Consider the following 20410-nt stretch of genomic DNA (forward strand, 5'->3'; position numbering starts at 1 on the left):
TTGTGGTCTATTTTCGTATAGTATTTATGGTTGTATTATCGTTTTCTTGGTCTCATTTGATAGAATGGAAAACATATTATAGAAATAGAGGTGATTTTGATTGATTTTACTCAAAAAAGAACCTGGAAATGGAGCTCAAAGTAGGGGAAATGTTTGATTTTTGTCGACGTTCAAAAGTAAATAAATGACGTCTTTGTCCAATAAATGTCCAACTAGCTATTCTAATATGCAGTCATGAATGGGTTGATGTTATTTATACAATTATTACAGTATTGCAGTAGTCTGCATAACAGTAAATCTTCTATTTTTTGTTTGAATAAAAATTCAAAATAGAAAGCAAGAGAAATATCAGAGGGGCTTGGAGATGTGACTGATGAACAAAGAAAATGTTATTTTAGAGCCAGGAATGTCTGCATTGTTCATTTTGGACCCTATTTTGAAATTGTCATATTTTTTAATTTTCGTGAAATTGGCCAAATTGCAAATTTCTGACCATGTTATTGGGTAGTTGAAATCGGTAAATGGGCAGTTTCTTGTACTCAATCGATAGAAAAAAATGGAGTTCTAAAGAAATAGCTATGAGTTTGATTGACTGGAACAATGGAATTAGCCGCAAATAGAGGTCAAAGTGGGCGAAATCGCCGATTTGATAATATCGCCAAGGTCGCTAACTTCGCGAGAGCGTAATTCCGTCAGTTTTCCATCAGATTTCGTGTTTTTGGTGTCATTATACAGTGGACCCCCGGTTAACGATTTTAATCCGTGCAAGAGGGCTCATCGTTATGCGAAATAATCGTTATGCGAATTAATTTTCCCCATAAGAAATAATGGAAATAAAATTAATCCGTGCAAGACGCCCAAAAGTATGAAAAAAAATTTTTTTTACCACATGAAATGTTAATTTTAATACACACAAACTGAAAAAGGCATGCACAATTACATGACACTTACTTTTATTGAAGATCTGGTGATGATTGATGGGATGGGAGGAGGGGAGAGCATTATCTTCTTACTGTTTAGAAGGGGAATCCCCTTCCATTAGGACTTGAGGTAGCAAGTCCTTTTCTGGGGTTACTTCCCTTCTTCTTTTAATGCCACTAGGACCAGCTTCAGAGTCACTGGACCTCTGTCGCACAACAAATCTGTCCATAGAGCTCTGTACCTCCCGTTTCTTCAAGACTTTCCTAAAATGGGCCATAACATTGTCATTGAAATAGTCACCAGCACGGCTTGCAACAGCTGTGTCAGGGTGATTTTCATCTATAAAGGTTTGCAGTTCAAACCACTCTGCACACATTTCCTTAATCTTTGAAGTAGGCACAATGGATTCCACAACTGGCATAGGCTTCTCAGGGTTAGCCCCAAACCCTTCAAAATCTTTCTTAATTTCCATACTAATTCTCACCCTTTTTACCACAGGGTTGGCACTAGAAGCTTTCTTGGGGCCCATGGTCACTTATTTTCCAGAAACACCACCGAAAACACTGTAATAATACGAAATATTCCGAGTGTATGCTTGGATGTTACCGCGGAGGCTGGCTGGTAAACAATGGGACGGCCGGCACATGTGAGGGCACATTGGACGCGTCTCGGACGAAAATCGGTATGCGGGTTTTTAATCGGTATGCGGGGCAAAAATTTTGCGATAAAAGTAATCGTTATGCGGAAAAATCGCTATGCGATGCCATCGTTATGCGGGGGTCCACTGTAATCGGGAAAAGATTTTCTATCATTTCAAAAGAAATAATTTTTTTTTTTTTAAATTTTTCCGACACCAGGAGAAACTTCAGGATTGGGGGTTGTAACAGTCAAGGGGTTAAAACCCATGATTTACCGAAGTAACAGAGGGTGTTGGGTGGCCGGTATTAAAGTTTGTGGTGGATAGAGAAGAGATAATTTTATGGTGACCATAACAATAACACACACACACACTTCTGCAATTAGTGAACTACTTCTGTCATTTCCAAATAAACTGATCCAGCAGATTTTGTTCCCATTTTCTTAAGTCCATTAAATGACAGTTATATGGCGAGGCATTAAACCCATAAGGGTCATACAGCACTGGGGAATGGGAGGTAATCAGGTTTGCTACAAGGGAGAGTAACTCTAGTTCCTTGGACTAAGAGCCTTTCATCAGTCTTCCCACTTATAGTATTGTATACAGATTATAGTATGTATTATAACTTCAAGGCTGAACATTAATTAAAGATATAATAGTACTGTAAATGTATATATTTTTGACAATATGGCTGAGTGATTTAACAAATGCTTTACAATCTCTAAATCCATTTCTCAATTTTAAAAAGAGATACTATAAACATTTGACCATCTGCATTTCTTCTGCAAGCATACATATATACATAAGAATGTAGGAGAGAGAGAGAAACAGCAAGAAACAATGAATGAAAAAGCAGAAAGAGTTTTGAAAACAGATTCTCTTCATAAATAAACAATTAAAATGTTTTTTGATCAGCAGTTTACTGTAAATAAAATAACTAAAATTACTTGAAATACTGAAGCTAACTTTGTACCTATAATTTATTCTTATACATTTTAAGAACTGTAACACACACATTAATGTTTGTGAATCAAGAAAATAAACCTTATTAATTTTGTCTTGATCTTCTAAATATAATTACTTGATCACTGTACATTATAAGAATAAATAACATTAAGCTTCATTCTCTATACAAAATATATAAAGCTTTCACACTGTAGATAATCCAACTGGAACATAATTTTTAATACACAATGAGCTTTCATCAGGAGCCAAGTATACACTTTGCTATCAGGAAAATTGTTTCAACAAACGTCACATCAATCATCCAAAATTGCTAATAATATGCTAGTTATAACATAATCTAGTATCAATAAAGAAAGCACTCTTTTTCTAAGTGAAGATGGTTATTGTGTTGACTCTCAGAGGACGCGATAATGGTAGAAGTTCATGAGGACACGGCAGAGGTTCACTCGCACCACCAGGCTCACCAACAACAACACCATCAACACAGGAAGAGCATATAGGAACACTCGTGCTCGATGGAGAATGGGTAGTGCTGAAACACATGGAACACTATTAAAGTACAGCAGTATAAAATTCACTGAGATATGTTGCAGTTATTGAACTGCAGTACTGGCACACCTCTGGTAAGACAGTGATGGAGTGAATGGTGATGAAAGTGTTTCTTCATTTTTGGGTCACTCTGCCTCGGTGGGAAGCGCCCAATGTGTTAAAAAGTCACAAAACCTGACTATCAAGTCGTAATATGATTTTTGCACTGAAAAAATATAAATATAAAATGAAAGCACTGTACTGTCATTTGGAAAAGCAAAGAGCCATGATAATTACAGTACATTTGTGTGATGAGGTTCAATGAACCATCATAGTAAAAGTAGCCTCTCGGATGAACCTCTGTAACATTAGTAATAACAGATTCACAAACCACTTTTGTACATAGTATAACATCTTGTTTACATTCTATGCTCATGTGCACTGGTGTCCTCTCTGGTGTCAACATCAGACACTACACAGGTTCCAAATCCCATTTAGTTTTGACAAATGACCTCATGGGCTTTAGTGTTCACCATGTTTGGAGTGCTGAAAATGCTGGCAGTCATACCCTGACATGCACACACTATGGCTCGGTGGTTACAGAGGTGGTCTTGGTAAGTACAAGCACCAGGTTTGAGTCCCAGATCAGTACGTATTCTATTTATTCAATGACAGTCATTGAATTCTGACTTATTGTGGCCTTCCCATTATTCTGGCACCACCAGCTACATCTTGTATCATGGTTACTTTCTCTTCACCAGAGGAGGGTTGGGCCTATTTTAACCCCTTCAGGGTCCAAGGCCAAAATCTGAAGTGGTGCTCCAGTGTCAAAGAAATTTTGAAAAAAAAAAAAAAAAAAAAAAAAAAAAAAAAAAAAAAAAAAAAAAAAAAAAAAAAAAAAAAAAAAAAAAAAATTCTTACAGAATTAAAGAGTATATTTTTGTGAAGGTAATAAGACAAAAAAAAATTTTCTGATCAGTACTTACCGAGATACAGTGCCGAGAAGTTGACCCCAAATGATGTGGTGGTGGCAACATCGACGATTTCCACACACTCACATTAGATATTTTATTTACCGTTTTTTGTAGTTTTTTCTTTTCTTTTCTATTTTTTTTCTTTTCCTACTAACATTTGGGGCCTGAGAGACCAATACTGCTGACTCCCCCTCCAACTCCACTCCCTTCAAAGGATTCACCCATGATAACTCAGGTATGATTATTCCTGACAATATCAAGGACTACATCGTTGCTCTAGAAAATGAAATCAAAGATATCAAAGCAACACTCGAGCGACGAGAATCCAAGATAACCAACCTCGAGAATAAGATCCAAAACCTTGAAGAGAAGATTACATCGGGAAGTGTTGACACAGAAAATACTCTAAAAGCAGCTATAGCCAGTCACACTGAGCAAATAACAACAATAAATATGAAGGTTGAAGAAGCAATCAAGGACTGGAATCAGAACATGCACACTCGACTAAATGAATACCTTGATTTCCAAGACGACAAAACTGAACAAGATAAGTTGTCTGATGCAGTAATAATAAACAGTCCACACATTCCTAGTGACATAACACAAGCACAGTGCAAAGAAACTGCTATCAGGATAATACAGAACCACGTACAAGTCATCGTGCAAAACAATGAAATCAAAGAAACACGTTTGCTAGGAAAACCAGGAAGTAAACACAGTATAATGATCCGACTTCATTCATACGATAAAAGAAAGGACCTAATTAAATCAGCAATTACAATGAAAAATGGAGTGTACATAAATGAGTGTCTAACAAAAAAACGTCAAAACCTTCTGTTCAGGCTGAGAAAACTTAAACAGGAAAACAAAATACAGTGGACCCCCGCATAACGATGGCATCGCATAGCGATTTTTCCGCATAACGATTACTTTTATCGCAAAATTTTTGCCCCGCATACCGATTAAAAACCCGCATACCGATTTTCGTCCGAGACGCGTCCAATGTGCCCTCACATGTGCCGGCCGTCCCATTGTTTACCAGCCAGCCTCCGCGGTAACATCCAAGCATACACTCGGAATATTTCGTATTATTACAGTGTTTTCGGTGGTGTTTCTGGAAAATAAGTGACCATGGGCCCCAAGAAAGCTTCTAGTGCCAACCCTGTGGTAAAAAGGGTGAGAATTAGTATGGAAATTAAGAAAGATTTTGAAGGGTTTGGGGCTAACCCTGAGAAGCCTATGCCAGTTGTGGAATCCATTGTGCCTACTTCAAAGATTAAGGAAATGTGTGCAGAGTGGTTTGAACTGCAAACCTTTATAGATGAAAATCACCCTGACACAGCTGTTGCAAGCCGTGCTGGTGACTATTTCAATGACAATGTTATGGCCCATTTTAGGAAAGTCTTGAAGAAACGGGAGGTACAGAGCTCTATGGACAGATTTGTTGTGCGACAGAGGTCCAGTGACTCTGAAGCTGGTCCTAGTGGCATTAAAAGAAGAAGGGAAGTAACCCCAGAAAAGGACTTGCTACCTCAAGTCCTAATGGAAGGGGATTCCCCTTCTAAACAGTAAGAAGATAATGCTCTCCCCTCCTCCCATCCCATCAATCATCACCAGATCTTCAATAAAAGTAAGTGTCATGTAATTGTGCATGCCTTTTTCAGTTTGTGTGTATTAAAATTAACATTTCATGTGGTAAAAAAAATTTTTTTTCATACTTTTGGGCGTCTTGCACGGATTAATTTTATTTCCATTATTTCTTATGGGGAAAATTAATTCGCATAACGATTATTTCGCATAACGATGAGCCCTCTTGCACGGATTAAAATCGTTAACCGGGGGTCCACTGTACATCAGTGTTTCACGCGAGATGGGAAAATACTAGTAAGGAAAACATCAACAGGACAACAATATACTATCTCAAATGAACACGATTTCTCTACCTTCCTTAGAAAAGCTGACATTTCTGTAACAGATTAGATAAGTGCCCTTAATACATATATACGTGTGGTGCATATAGTGTACGTTACTATTATATTGTACATTATTATTTTTATTATTTTTCATCACTAGCTAATGAAATACCTCCAATACTCTATACTTCTTTCTTACTGCTATTAATTGCTCATAATTTTAAATTACAAGTCAAATCTTACTCCAAATTAATAATATTCATTATTCTTACCTGTCCATTTAATTTTGTTTATCACTACTTGTTTTTTTAGTCACTTTTCATTGTGTATGCAATTAGTGTATATTCCAATTACTTTTTTGCAAGTACCAAAACTATCTTTTGCTAGCTAGTACCAACTACCTCATTTTTTTTACTTTTATTGTGCAATAAACTGCTCAATTTATTTAATATTACAAATCAGATCTTACTCCTAAACCAATATTATTTCATAGTGACCACCTGTCCATTTAACTTTGTTTACCATTACTTAATTTTAGTCCCTTATATATTTTCTCCTTTATTTTAGCTTTATATAACTACCCTAGTTTATACATTCACAATTGTTAAAATAATCAAGGTGCTATTCTCAGGTGCTAAAGTAGAATAAGTTCACAATTTTGCCATTATATTCCAAAGCTCATTTATTTGATTACCACTTTATTGTTCACCACAACTTACATTAGTCCCTTTTATATTATTATTTTATACTATAATTCTAACTTTAAAGAATTACCTTTATAGTACTACCTACTATCATATTCCCAAGCTCCATTATTTGATTATCACTTTATTTGTATTAGTCCCTTTTATATTGTCTCCTTTATTTTAGCTTAAAAAAAAAAAAAAAAAAAAAAAAAAAAAAAAAAAAAAAACTACCTTAGCTCATTATTTTACATTTGTTAAATAATTCAGGTGCTATTTTTTAGCTTAAGACTATTTACTTTGTTTTATACTTAATTCTAACTATAGATTCACTACAAATCTTATGATTACAAGCATTGATCCTGATACCAACCTCTTATTTAATGACTTAAATGAATCAAACAGTTACTGTAATTACTACACTGCAGAACAATCAAAGGCACTTCTCAGTGCCAACAACAACATAACTATCTTTAACTACAATATCAGATCTTTAAGCAAGCATTACGATGACCTCATAGCATTACTAAATTCCTTACATGCCAATATGTCCATCATTACACTAACTGAAACCTGGCTAAAGCCTGATAGTACAGATGTCTATGCCATTCCTGGTTACACAGCCATACACAACTGTAGGCCAGACTAACAAGGGGGTGGCACAGCCATATACTACTCAGACCAACTAGAATGTATCACTAATACTTGCACAAGGGATGAACATGGGGAATATATAATAGCCAAATTCAAATCCAAATACCTACAAAAACCTCTCACATTGATAAACATTTACAGAGTTCCACAGTCAAACATTAGCCAATTTAGTCAAAACCTAGGAAGTATGATAACTGATGCACGCATGAACAAAGATCACTTACTACTCTCAGGTGACTTCAATATAAATCTCCTGCAAGACCAGGACCCACACGTTACTGAATTCACAAACACAATGAGTAACTGTATGTTGCTACCAACAGTAACAAAACCTACAAGAGTTACAGAGACTAGTGTTTCCCTACTTGACCACATCTGGACCAACACCATATCCCCTTTAAAATCAGGCATAATTACAGATAATACCACAGACCACTACCCTACTTTTCTCATAACAACTCTTGGTAAATTACCCCAAGACACTACTAAAGTCACCTTCAGACTTCACAATGAGGCAGCCATTAATAACTTCACAACAGCAGTAGCAAACATTGACTGGCACACTGAGCTAGAAATCTATACAGATATTGACGAATGTATTAATAATTTTCTAAAAAAGACCCAATACCTCTATAACAAGCACTGCCCTAAAAAAACTAAACAGATGACAGCTAAGAGACTGAACAGTCCCTGGTTAACACCCAGCATTCTCAAATCCATAAATACAAAACACCAATATGAAAAACAGTACAGAATGGGTCACATAACCAGAGACCAAACAAAACGTTACTCGTCAATCCTAACCAGCCTGATAAGAAGGGCAAACAAATTGTATTATGAGAACAGATTATCCAACTTACGAGGTGATATAAAAAAGACCTGGAAAACCCTATCAGAAATTCTAGGAACAAAAAAGATATCACGAAATAGCGAAATAAAATTAGCAAAATCAGATGAACCCCAACTCCCACCAACAGAAACAGCAAACAGACTCAATGACTTCTTCTCCACTATAGGACAAAACCTTGCCAATAAAATCCCAAGCTCAGATACCCCACCAAATGACTACCTCACTGGCAACTACCCGAACACACTGTTCCTAGCTCCGACTAACCCATACGAAGTCTCCCTTATTATCAACACGCTAAAAAACAAGGCAGGAGATTTAAATACCTTACCACCCTTTATATACAAAAAAGTGTCACAAGTGCTATCACCAATCACTGCAACACTCTTTAACAAATCCATTGAATCCTCCACCTTCCCTACAGTACTCAAAATAGCAAGGGTCACCCCGATCCACAAAGGAGGAGACCAAACAGAGTTGAATAACTATAGGCCAATATCCAACTTACACCCTCTCTCAAAAATCTTCGAAAAATTAATTCATAAACGAATCTACTCCTACCTTATCTCCCAAAACATACTCAACCCCTGCCAATTTGGATTCAGGCCAAATAAAAATACTAATGATGCTATTATACACATGCTAGAACATATATACACTGCAATAGAGAAAAAAGAAGTCCCACTGGGGATCTTCATTGACTTACGTAAAGCTTTTGATACAGTTAACCATGACTTGCTCCACGTAAAATTGTCACACTATGGTATAAGAGGGCACTCCCTCAACTACCTCAAGTCATACCTCAGCAACAGAAGCCAATATGTGTATGCAAATGGGGCAAACTCTTCTGCACAACCAATTACAGTTGGTGTCCCACAGGGAAGTGTCCTTGGCCCTCTTCTCTTTCTCCTATACATAAATGACCTACCAAATGCTTCGCAATTACTCAAACCCACACTATTTGCAGATGACACTACATACGTCTTCTCCCACCCGAGCCCAGTCACGCTAGCCAATACTGTAAATACCGAATTACAGAAAATATCTACCTGGATGAGGACTAACAAACTTACACTAAACATTGACAAAACCTACTTCATTCAGTTTGGTAACAGAGCTACAGATGTCCCTCTTAACATAATGATAAACGGATCACCTATCACAAAGCTAACAGAGGGAAAATTCTTAGGAATCCACCTTGATAATAGACTCAAATTTCATACACATATACAACAAATTTCTAAGAAAATTTCCAAGACTGTAGGCATACTATCGAAGATACGGTACTATGCTCCACAGTCAGCCCTCCTGGCCCTATATCACTCTCTTATTTACCCCTATCTCACCTATGGAATTTGTGCATGGGGCTCAACAACAAGTAACCATCTCAGACCACTAATTACCCAACAAAAGGCTGCAGTTAGAATAACAAATTCTCACTATAGGCAGCACACTCCACCAATATTCAATACACTAAACCTACTCACCATACAAAACATTCATACTTATTACTGCACCTATTACATACATAGAACACTTAACTCTGATATTAACCCTCCCCTCAAACATCTCCTTGCCAACCTCAACAGAACACATGACCATAACACAAGGCACAGATCACTCTTTGATGTTCCTCGTGTCCATCTCACACTATGCAAAAACTCAATGCACATAAAAGGCCCTAAAATCTGGAACTCATTACCTGTAAATATAAAAGAAACACTACCTGTTTATAAATTCAAGTCTCTTCTCAAAGATCACTTACTCACCCAAAACCAAATAAATACTGAATAACTGAACCTTATAAATTGTATATCTTAAATGTTTCTCACAATTATATCACATAAATGTTAAACCTAAAACCCAATCTAACTTTATTATTTTTTAAATACACTACCTAACAGAATACTCCATTCTACTGAATGTACAACAATGCATACAACCATATGACCTGTCTTTGTAATACTCACTTGTGCTTTATAGTAATCTGTTTACATTAAAGTTTTATCACTGATGTCATCATTGCTTAGTTCATCTTAAGTTAATTTTAAGCCAGCCCGTAATGCTATGCATAGTATAAGTGGCTTTGGCATGCTGCTCTTATCTGTATTTTTTGTACCTCTGTATGTGTGCTCAAATTTTTAAATAAATAAATAAATAAATAAATAAATGTATATATATAAACTCACTGTATTGAACACAATAACCGCACTAAAGTTATTATCATATTATTGTTTACCACTGTTGTTTATTACAATAAACATGCACAAATCTTGTATAATACTAATGTTCTATCATATATTTACATATTTACAATCACTGGACGTGGTTTTAGAACTGCTGGAGCTTGTGGAACTCTTTGAAACAAGGCACCATGCACAGAGGTACCTTACATTCCTCACACATAAACCGCGTGTCTTTGCGTCTTTGTTGCCGTCGTTTTGTTTGTGCACAGACGATGCATCTCTTCTGAGCAAATTTCTTCTGAGTTGAAGGAAGTTGTATTATGAAATGATCACCTTCCCTCCTCAAACGCTTGGGTATATCCTGAGGAGTTCGAGGACCTTGTTGTATAGCAGGTGTTGTTACCTGGTACTTCATTATGAGTTGTCTGACAACAGACAAACAAAATTCACCATACGGTGGTCTGTTGCCAGTCTTCATTTGGTACATATTATAAGCATTGAGCATTGAAATGTCCATGAGATGGAAGAAAAGTTTCATGTACCACTTGTAACTCTTACGAACACAGTCAACAAAACCAATCTGCATGTCACATTTGTCAACCAAATGCATGTTTTGTGTATAATCAATCACTGTCACTGGCTTTCGAATACGTTCATTAGTCACTCGATCAACTTTGCCACTGTCTTGCATTTCATTATGGTGAATGGTTGTCAACAATGTGACATCTCGTTTGTCATGCCACCGTAATGCCCTGATGTCATTGGCAGTAAACACCTGCACGTCATCACCATGAGCACCTGCGTTGAGCCTGGGCATATGTTTACAATTAGAACACACTGTGCCACACACATCTGTCTTGTTCACTCGCAAGAAATCACTGAGTAATGGGCTTGTGTACCAGTTATCGGTATACAGTGGTCCCTCGTTTTTCGTAATTAATCTGTTCCTGGAGCCGTTACTATAAACGAAATTTACGATTTACGAATCAATTTTCCCCATAAGAAATAATGTAAATACAATTAATCCGTTCCTGGCACCCAGAAGTATTAAAAAAATTTTTTTTACATGAAATATACATGTAGTACATAAACAATACAATGGGAAATGATGAATGAAACATTAACAGCATAACACTTACCTTTATTGGAGATTCTTCTTAGTGTATGGGAGACTGGAGGAGGAGAGAGAGTGGATTGTTTATAGTTTGGAAGGGGAATCCCCTTCCATCAACACCTCAGGTACCATTTGCTTTTCTGGGGTTGCTTCTCTTCTCTGTTTCTTAATGCCACTAGGACCACCTTGAGAGTCACTGGAGTCCTGTCTCGCAAAATAACTGTGGAGAGAGCTCTGTTTCTGGCGTCTCTTTAACACTTCCCTAAAATGGCCCAAGACTTTGTCACTGTTCATGTTGCCAACCTGGCTTGCAACAACCTTGTTAGGATGATGTCTCTCCATAAAGCTTTCCATCTTACCCCACATAGTAAAAATCTCTTTAATTTCTGAAGAAGGCACCTTCTTCCATCTCTCTTCCTCCTCCTCTGCAGCAAGATTCTGAGCTGCAATGTGTTGCTCTTCCTGCTGAAGCTCTTGCAGCTCCTCAGTGGTGAGCTCTTCATTGTGGTCTTCCACCAATTCTTCCACATCCTCCAAACTCACATCCAACCCCATGGAACTCCCCAGTGCCACAATTGGTTTTACAACAGACATAGGCTCATTAGGGTCAGTCCCAAATCCTTCAAAATCCCTCTTGTCGACACAATCTGGCCACAATTTTCTCCAGGCAGAGTTCAAAGTCCTGGTAGTCACTCCCTCCCAAGCCATACCTATAGGGGTTATGCAATGGAGGATGCTGAAGTGTTCTCTCCAAAATTCCCTTAGGGTCAAGTGAGTGTCTGTGGTCACAGCCAAGCACCTGTGAAACACTGCTTTTGTGTAGAGTTTTTTAAAGTTTGCAATAACCTGCTGGTCCATGGGTTGGAGGAGAGGAGTGGTATTCGGGGGCAAGAACTTTACTGTGATGAACCCAAACTCCTCGAAAATTAGGTCATCCAAGTTTGGAGGATGAGCAGGTGTATTGTCCATTACTAGCAGGCACTTGAGATCCAATTTCTTTTCCAGGAGATACTCCTTCACACTAGGGCCAAACACTTCATTGAACCACTCGACGAAAATTTCCCTCGTGACCCATGCCTTACTATTAGATTTCCAAAACACACACAATTTACTCTTCATAACATTGTTTTTCCTGAACACTCTGGGATTTTCAGAATGGTACACTAGTAATGGCTTCACTTTGAAATCTCCACTAGCATTAGCACAGAACATTAGCATCAGCCTGTCTTTCACAGGCTTGTGTCCTGGCATTGCCTTTTCCTCTTGTGTAATGAAGGTCCTCTTTGGCATTTTCTTCCAAAAGAGGCCTGTTTCGTCACAATTGAACACTTGTTCAGGTTTCAGTCCTTCAGCCTCTATGTACTCCTGGAATTCATGCACATATTTTTCAGCCACCTTGTGGTCCGAACTGGCAGCCTCACCATGCCTTACCACAGTGTATGCCAGTACGCTTCTTAAATCTCTCAAACCAGCCTTTGCTGGCCTTAAATTCACTCACATCACCACTATTTGCAGGCAATTTCTTTACCAAATCTTCATGCAACTGCCTAGCCTTTTCACAAATAATCGAAGTCATAAGAGTATCTCCTGCTAATTGTTTCTCATTTATCCACACCAATAATAACTTCTCAACCTCTTCCAGTACTGGTGATCTCATTTTTGCCAGCATCGTTACTCCCTTTGCAACAACAGTGTCTTTTATTTCCTTTTTCTTTGCCACTATGGAACATAAGGTTGTGTAGGGTTTCTTATACATCCTGGACAGTTCGGCCACACTTGTACCACTTTCATATTGTTCAATGATGGTTTTCTTAAATTCAATCGTATTTCTCACCTTCTTTACCACAGGCTTGGCACTAGGAGCTTTCTTTGGAGCCATGGTAGCCTATTTAGTACTTGCAAGCTCTAAAATAAATGGAATATTATGAAATATTTTGCTGGAGCACGTGAGGGGACCTTCGCTCACTGGTAAACAATGCCAGACTAGCTGCCGCCCCGACTCACGCTGTGGGTACGCGTCCCGGACGAACTACGACTCGCGAGTCAACCTATGAAAAGCGAGTCCATGTTTATACGAAAATACCCCTATGATTGGCGAAATTTACGATTGCCGGGAACTACGAAAAGTGGGGGACCACTGTATAATGTATGCCCCTTACCAAGATAAGGTGCCATCATGTTTCTCACTACGTCACCTGAGATACCCAATAACATCTTGGTATCTTTCAATGTTTTACTTCCCGTGTATACAACAATATCCAATACCAGGCCACTGTCACAGTCACAGAGTATAAACAGTTTTATACCAAAGCATTTCCTCTTGCTCGGTATATACTGCTTGAATGACAGCCTACCTTTGAACAAAATCAAAGACTCGTCAATTACAAGATTCTTGAATGGATAAAAGTACATGCTGAACTTTTGTTTGAGATACATAAAAACATTTCTAATCTTGTATAACCTGTCACTTCTGTCAGGCCTGGTTTTGTCAGAGAAGTGCAACATACGTAACAGTAAGATAAACCTGTTCACTGGGATGATTTCACTGAAGACCGGGGTAGAAATTAGCCGATCTGTGAACCAGTATGCTTTTATATTATGCTTATAGACATGAGGCATAAGCATTATTGCTGCAAAAAGCAAATACAGTGGTCCTTCAATAATCGTCCATAATCCGTTCCTGGAAGTGGGACTATTATCGAAATGGACAATTTACGAATCAATTTTCCCCATAAGAAATAATGTAAATTCAATTAATCCGTTCCTGACACCCAGAAGTATTAAAACAAAAATTTTTTTTACATGAAATATAGATGTAGTACATAAACAATACAGTGGTACATGATGAATTAAACATTAACAGAATAACACTTACCTTTATTGGCGATTCTTCTTTGTGTATGGAAGACTGGAGAAGGAGACTGATTGGATGAATTACTGTTTGGAAGGGGAATCCCCTTCCATCAACACCTCGGGTACCAATTGCTTTTCTGGGGTTACTTCTCTTCTCTGTTTCTTAATGCCACTAGGACCACCTTGAGAGTCACTGGAGTCCTGTCTCGCAAAAAAACTGTCCAGAGAGCTCTGTTTCTGGCGCCTCTTTAAAACTTTCCTAAAATGGGCCAAGACTCTGTCACTGTACAAGTTGCCGATATGGCTTGCAACATCCTACTCTGGGTGATGTTTCTCCATAAATCTTTCCATCCTACCCCACATTTCAAAAATCTCCTTAATTTCTGAAGAAGGCACCTTCCTCCATCTCTCTTCCTCCTCCTCTGCAGCAAGATTCAGAGCTGCCATCTGTTGCTGTTCCTGATGAAGCTCTTGCAGCTCCTTAGTGGTTAGCTCTTTGTTGTGGTCCTCCACCAACTCTTCCACATCCTCCAAACTCACATCCAACCCCATGGAAGCCCCCAGTGCCACAATGGATTTAACAACTGACATAGGCTCATCAGGGTCAGCCCCAAACCCTTCAAAATCCCTCTTGTGGACACAATCTGGCCACAATTTTCTCCAAGCAGAGTTCAAAGTCCTGGTAGTCACTCCCTCCTAAGCCTTACCTATGAGGCTTACACAATGGAGAATACTGAAATGTTCTTTCCAAAAATCTCGTAGGGTCAAGTGAGTGTCTGAGGTCACATTCAAGCACCTTTCAAACATTGCTTTGGTGTAGAGTTTTGTAAAGTTTGCAATGACCTGCTGGTCCATGGGTTGGAGGAGAGGAGTGGTATTCGGGGGCAAGAACTTTACTGTGATGAACCCAAACTCCTCGAAAATTAGGTCATCCAAGTTTGGAGGATGAGCAGGTGCATTGTCCATTACTAGGAGGCACTTGAGATCCAATTTCTTTTCCAGGAGGTAATTCTTCACACTAGGGCCAAACACTTCGTTGAACCACTCTACAAAAATTTCCCTCGTGACCCATGAATTACTATTAGATTTCCAAAACACACACAATTTACTCTTCATAACATTGTTTTTCCTGAACACTCTGGGATTTTCAGAATGGTACACTAGTAACGGCTTCACTTTGAAATCCCCACTAGCATTAGCACAGAACATTAGCATCAGCCTGTCTTTCATAGGCTTGTGTCCTGGCATTGCCTTTTCCTCTTGTGTAATGAAGGTCCTCTTTGGCATTTTCTTCCAAAAGAGGCCTGTTTCGTCACAATTGAACACTTGTTCAGGTTTCAGTCCTTCACTGTTTATGTACTCCTGGAATTCATACACATATTTTTCAGCCGCCTTGTGGTCCGAACTGGCAGCATCACCATGCCTTACCACACTTTGTATGCCAGTACGCTTCTTAAATCTCTCAAACCAGCCTTTGCTAGCCTTAAATTCACTCACATCATCACTAGTTGCAGGCAATTTCTTTACCAAATCATCATGCAACTGCCTAGCATTTTCACAAATAATCGACATCATAAGACTGTCTCCTGCTAATTGTTTCTCATTTATCCACACCAATAATAACTTCTCAACATCTTCGAGTACTGGTGATCTCATTTTTGTCAGCATATTTACCCCCTTTGCAACAACAGCGTCCTTGATTTCCTTTTTCTTGGCTATGATGGAAGATATGGTTGTACGGGATTTGTTATACATCCTGGCCAGTTCGCCCACACGTACGCCACTATCATATTGTTCAATGATGTTTTTCTTAAATTCAATCGTATTTCTCACCTTCTTTACCTAAGGCTTGGCACTAGGAGCTTTCTTTGGAGCCATGGTAGCTTATTTAGCACTTAAATAACTTGCAAGCACTAAAATAAATGAAATATTATGAAATATTTCACTAGAGCACGTGAGGGGACCGTCGCTCACTGGTAAACAATGGCACACTGGCTGGGAAGGAAAGGCCGAGGCCTGGCTTGAGGCCGCTCAGACCGTGAGTACGCGTCCGGGACGAAGGACTATTAGCGAGTTACCGGACCATTTCCGAGCCAATATTTTGACGAAAAAACAGGACTATTTCCGAAATGGACGACTTTCAGGCTGGACGATTATTGAGGGACCACTGTACATTTCTACAACAGTCGTCTCTTTCCACCGGTGTAGTCTTGACTGTGGTGATATGATCATATTTGCCATGGTGTACTCAAATACTTATTACTTTCCCTGATGATAGTGTCCATCAATGGCTGGTCAAAGAATAGTTCAAAGAATTCCAGTTCATTTGCAGTGTTTCCAAGGGGACAAGTTGGTAGAATTCCACTTTCCGAGTCATCAAAGTGGTGGGGCTTGGGAACAAAATTGGGATTTTGATGCCAATCCCAGATATGGTTTGCTGGTGGATACTGGACATCATATGCTGGTTGTGCAGGTAGTTGTGGTTGTGGTGGGCTGGTGGCTGATGCTCCGCTCTGTCCTTGAACTGCGGAGTCAGCAGCGTGGGTCCCAGCCTGGGCTGGTGAGTCATGCATGGCCGTTGCACTACCATCACCACTACCACCATCTACTGATTCCTGTGGTCTATCCATGCCAAGTGTAGCCACATCATCCTCACTATAACTATCTATACCTGGTGTAGGGCCATGGGATGTACTCCGGGATGTACTCCGGGACGTACTCCGTCCCCTGAGCACGGCATAGGGTACACTACCCGAGCGCATGAGGTGGCGTACATACCGACGCTTCACTGGTGAATATGATTCCTCACTATCACTACTCGAATGATCGTCAAGAGCAATAAAATCACAATCCACGTCACTATCATCATCATTGCTGAAGTCAGAGGCCTGGCCACATGAAAATAATAGTTTTCTCTTGCGTTGAGGTACAACTGACCATGACTGACGAGTGCCCACACCAGAGGTAGAAGGTTGAGGATCGTCAGGGTTTTCTGCACTATTATCGATATCCTGGTCATTCCTTTCAGTCACTAACTGATCAAAGCCAAAGAATTCGTCTTCATCTCCACTTCCATCACTGTCAGAACTATGAGATAGGAACAGGAGAGTCCCAATTTTCCTAGGAGTGAGAGCTGCCTTGCGAAAAGACATGGTGAACAAGGGTAACTGAGCCGGCGTTCCCACAATGCTATGTGGGCGCCTAGATATTTTGTTTATGGTGCACACCCACCATGCAGACCCGTTCTCTCATATGTAGGCCTATGAGCGTTTTCGCGCTAAATTTGAAGGCGCTAGAATTTTGGCGTAGATCTATGGTTTGGACACCCAACGTGAAGCCGTAGCTCTACGGGACGGACCCTGGAAGGGTTAATAACCTGTATCTCAACAAATTACCAAAAACGGGAGTGAGAAGCTGAGCAATGTGTAATGTTGCCACCTGTGTCGGCTGTAGTGCACCAGCTGCCAGGACAAGGTAAGCCAGCTATAAACTGATTCAACAGTTTGTTATTGGTGTTACAGTTCTATGGTGCTTCAAAGAACCTAAACCCAGAAATAAGTTTTTATAAAATCAAACTTATGATTAGTCCCAAGAAAGGATAGAAGAAAATTGATGAGGAAACCTTTTTGTAGTACAGTGGAACCTCAGTTTTTGTCTGCCCTAGTTGGAGAAAATTCTTGGAGAGAATTCTCTATAAAATGTATTTTTTGTTAATATGTTTGGGTGTCTAGAACGGATTCATTGGTTCCGTTCCAGATACCCAAAAATTATACAAAATACAACATGAACCCAACTCTACTCTAGTAACTACAACAGTTAACTATTCATTACTGTGGATTTGAGGGAAAAATTACTCACCACTGTAGCCTAAGAATGTGATGTAAATGTAGTAACCAATAGCGAAGAGCCACAACAAGTTACCAAAGAGCAGCGAGACAAACCACTCCTGGCTGATGAATACTGCAAGAAAGATGAGGAAAAAATATTAACACCTATGTGATAACTGTAGGAAGTGTTGTAGATACAAGTGACAACTTGTGGTAGAGGCAGGATCTGTACATAGCATTAAGTAGAGGTACAATAACACTCTTGAAGCCAGGATAGCATGAACCCAGTAGTGGCCAGTGAAGAAAAGGGGCCAAGAGCTGAGACACAATGCCTGCAACCACATATAGGTAAATATACACAAACACACGCTCTCAGCCAATAAAGGAAGCTACTATATGAGGCGATATGCCTCTGACGACCTCTGGGGTAAAGTATCACTTGATGACAACTTGTAACCTAGCACAGGGTACATGTATACTAAATAGGTGAATGGCTGCCAAAGAAAACACACACACGGGATAGAAGAACACTGTAGGTGATACACAACACTGCCTCACAGCCATGTTTGTACAGTAACACTTTTAAACAAACCATTATTTATGACCTAGGTGGTAGGTTGGTAGAGAGCAACCACCGAAGGAGATACTACCGTCCTGCCAAGGGAGTGTGAAATGGAAACCTGTTATTGTTTTACATGATGGTAGGATTATTGCTGGTGTCTTTTTTTTTTTGTCTCATAAACATGCAAGATACCTGGTACATCTTGCTACTTCTACTTACACTTAGGGCACACTACACATGCATGTACATGCACATATATATATACATACCTATTTGGGTTTTCTTCTAGTTTCTTAATAGTTCTTATTTTTTATTTCCTCTTATCTTCATGGGAAAGTGGAACAGAATTCTTCCTCTGTAAGTCATGCGTGTCGTAAAAGGTGACTAAAATGCTGGGAGCAAGGGGCTAGTAACCCCTTCTCCTGTATAAATTACAGAAGACCATCAATTGAGATAGTAGTTAAGTTCCTGAAAATGCAGTGTTACACAAATCCATGTTAAAGGAACTGAAGAACGTATGGGAAAAATAGGGTTACATTCCGGGGACCCCAAAAAAGCCAAACAACTTTTCTTTAGGTCTCTTACAAAAATAAAAATAATTTATTTATTTATTTATTTATTATTTATTTATTAACAATTTGAGCACACATACAGAGGTACAAAAAAATACAGATAAGAGCAGCATGCCAAAGCCACTTATACTATGCATAGCATTACGGGCTGGCTTAAAATTAACTTAAGATTAACTAAGCAATGATGAAATCAGTGACAAAACATTAATGTAAACAGATTACTATAAAGCACAAGTGAGTATTACAAAGACAGGTCATATGGTTGCATGCATTGTTGTACATTCAGTCATATGGAGTATTCTGTTAGGTAGTGTATTTAAAAAATAATAAAGTTAGACTGGGTTTTAGGTTTAACATTTATGTGATATAATGTGAGAAACATTTAAGATATACAATTTATAAGGTTCAGTTATTCAGTATTTATTTGGTTTTGGGTGAGTAAGTGATCTTTGAGAAGAGACTTGAATTTATAAACAGGCAGTGTTTCTTTTATATTTACAGGTAATGAATTCCAGATTTTAGGGCCTTTTATGTGCATTGAGTTTTTGCATAGTGTGAGATGGACACGAGGAACATCAAAGAGTGATCTGTGCCTTGTGTTATGGTCATGTGTTCTGTTGAGGTTGGCAAGGAGATGTTTGAGGGGAGGGTTAATATCAGAGTTAAGTGTTCTATGTATGTAATAGGTGCAGTAATAAGTATGGATGTTTTGTATGGTGAGTAGGTTTAGTGTATTGAGTATTGGTGGAGTGTGCTGCCTGTAGTGAGAATTTGTTATCATTCTAACTGCAGCCTTTTGTTGGGTAATTAGTGGTCTGAGATGGTTAATTGTTGTTGAGCCTCATGCACAAATTCCATAGGTGAGATAGGGGTAAATAAGAGAGTGATATAGGGCCAGGAGGGCTGACTGTGGAGCATAGTACCGTATCTTCGATAGTATGCCTACAGTCTTGGAAATTTTCTTAGAAATTTGTTGTATATGTGTATGAAATTTGAGTCTATTATCAAGGTGGATTCCTAAGAATTTTCCCTCTGTTAGCTTTGTGATAGGTGATCCGTTTATCATTATGTTAAGAGGGACAGCTGTAGCTCTGTTACCAAACTGAATGAAGTAGGTTTTGTCAATGTTTAGTGTAAGTTTGTTAGTCCTCATCCAGGTAGATATTTTCTGTA

General features: G+C 38.8%; 1 protein-coding gene across 3 annotated transcripts in view; it reads right to left on the bottom strand.

Moving 5' to 3' along the window:
- Nucleotides 1–2214: 2214 nt before the first annotated feature.
- The window catches only part of Unc50 (Unc50 RNA binding protein), a 254965-nt gene continuing 236769 nt past the window's right edge, over nucleotides 2215–20410 (bottom strand). For all 3 annotated transcript variants that reach the window (XM_070085996.1, XM_070085995.1, XM_070085997.1), the window contains 2 exons: nucleotides 18135–18236; nucleotides 2215–3056 (listed from right to left, as the gene is read on the bottom strand). In XM_070085996.1, coding sequence (XP_069942097.1) covers nucleotides 2920–3056; nucleotides 18135–18236 — 239 coding nt within the window. In that variant the 3' untranslated portion in view covers nucleotides 2215–2919. The remainder of the gene's footprint in view (nucleotides 3057–18134; nucleotides 18237–20410) is intronic.

The sequence above is a fragment of the Cherax quadricarinatus genome, chromosome 17, assembly GCF_038502225.1.
Source record: "Cherax quadricarinatus isolate ZL_2023a chromosome 17, ASM3850222v1, whole genome shotgun sequence".
Lineage (NCBI taxonomy): Eukaryota > Metazoa > Arthropoda > Malacostraca > Decapoda > Parastacidae > Cherax > Cherax quadricarinatus.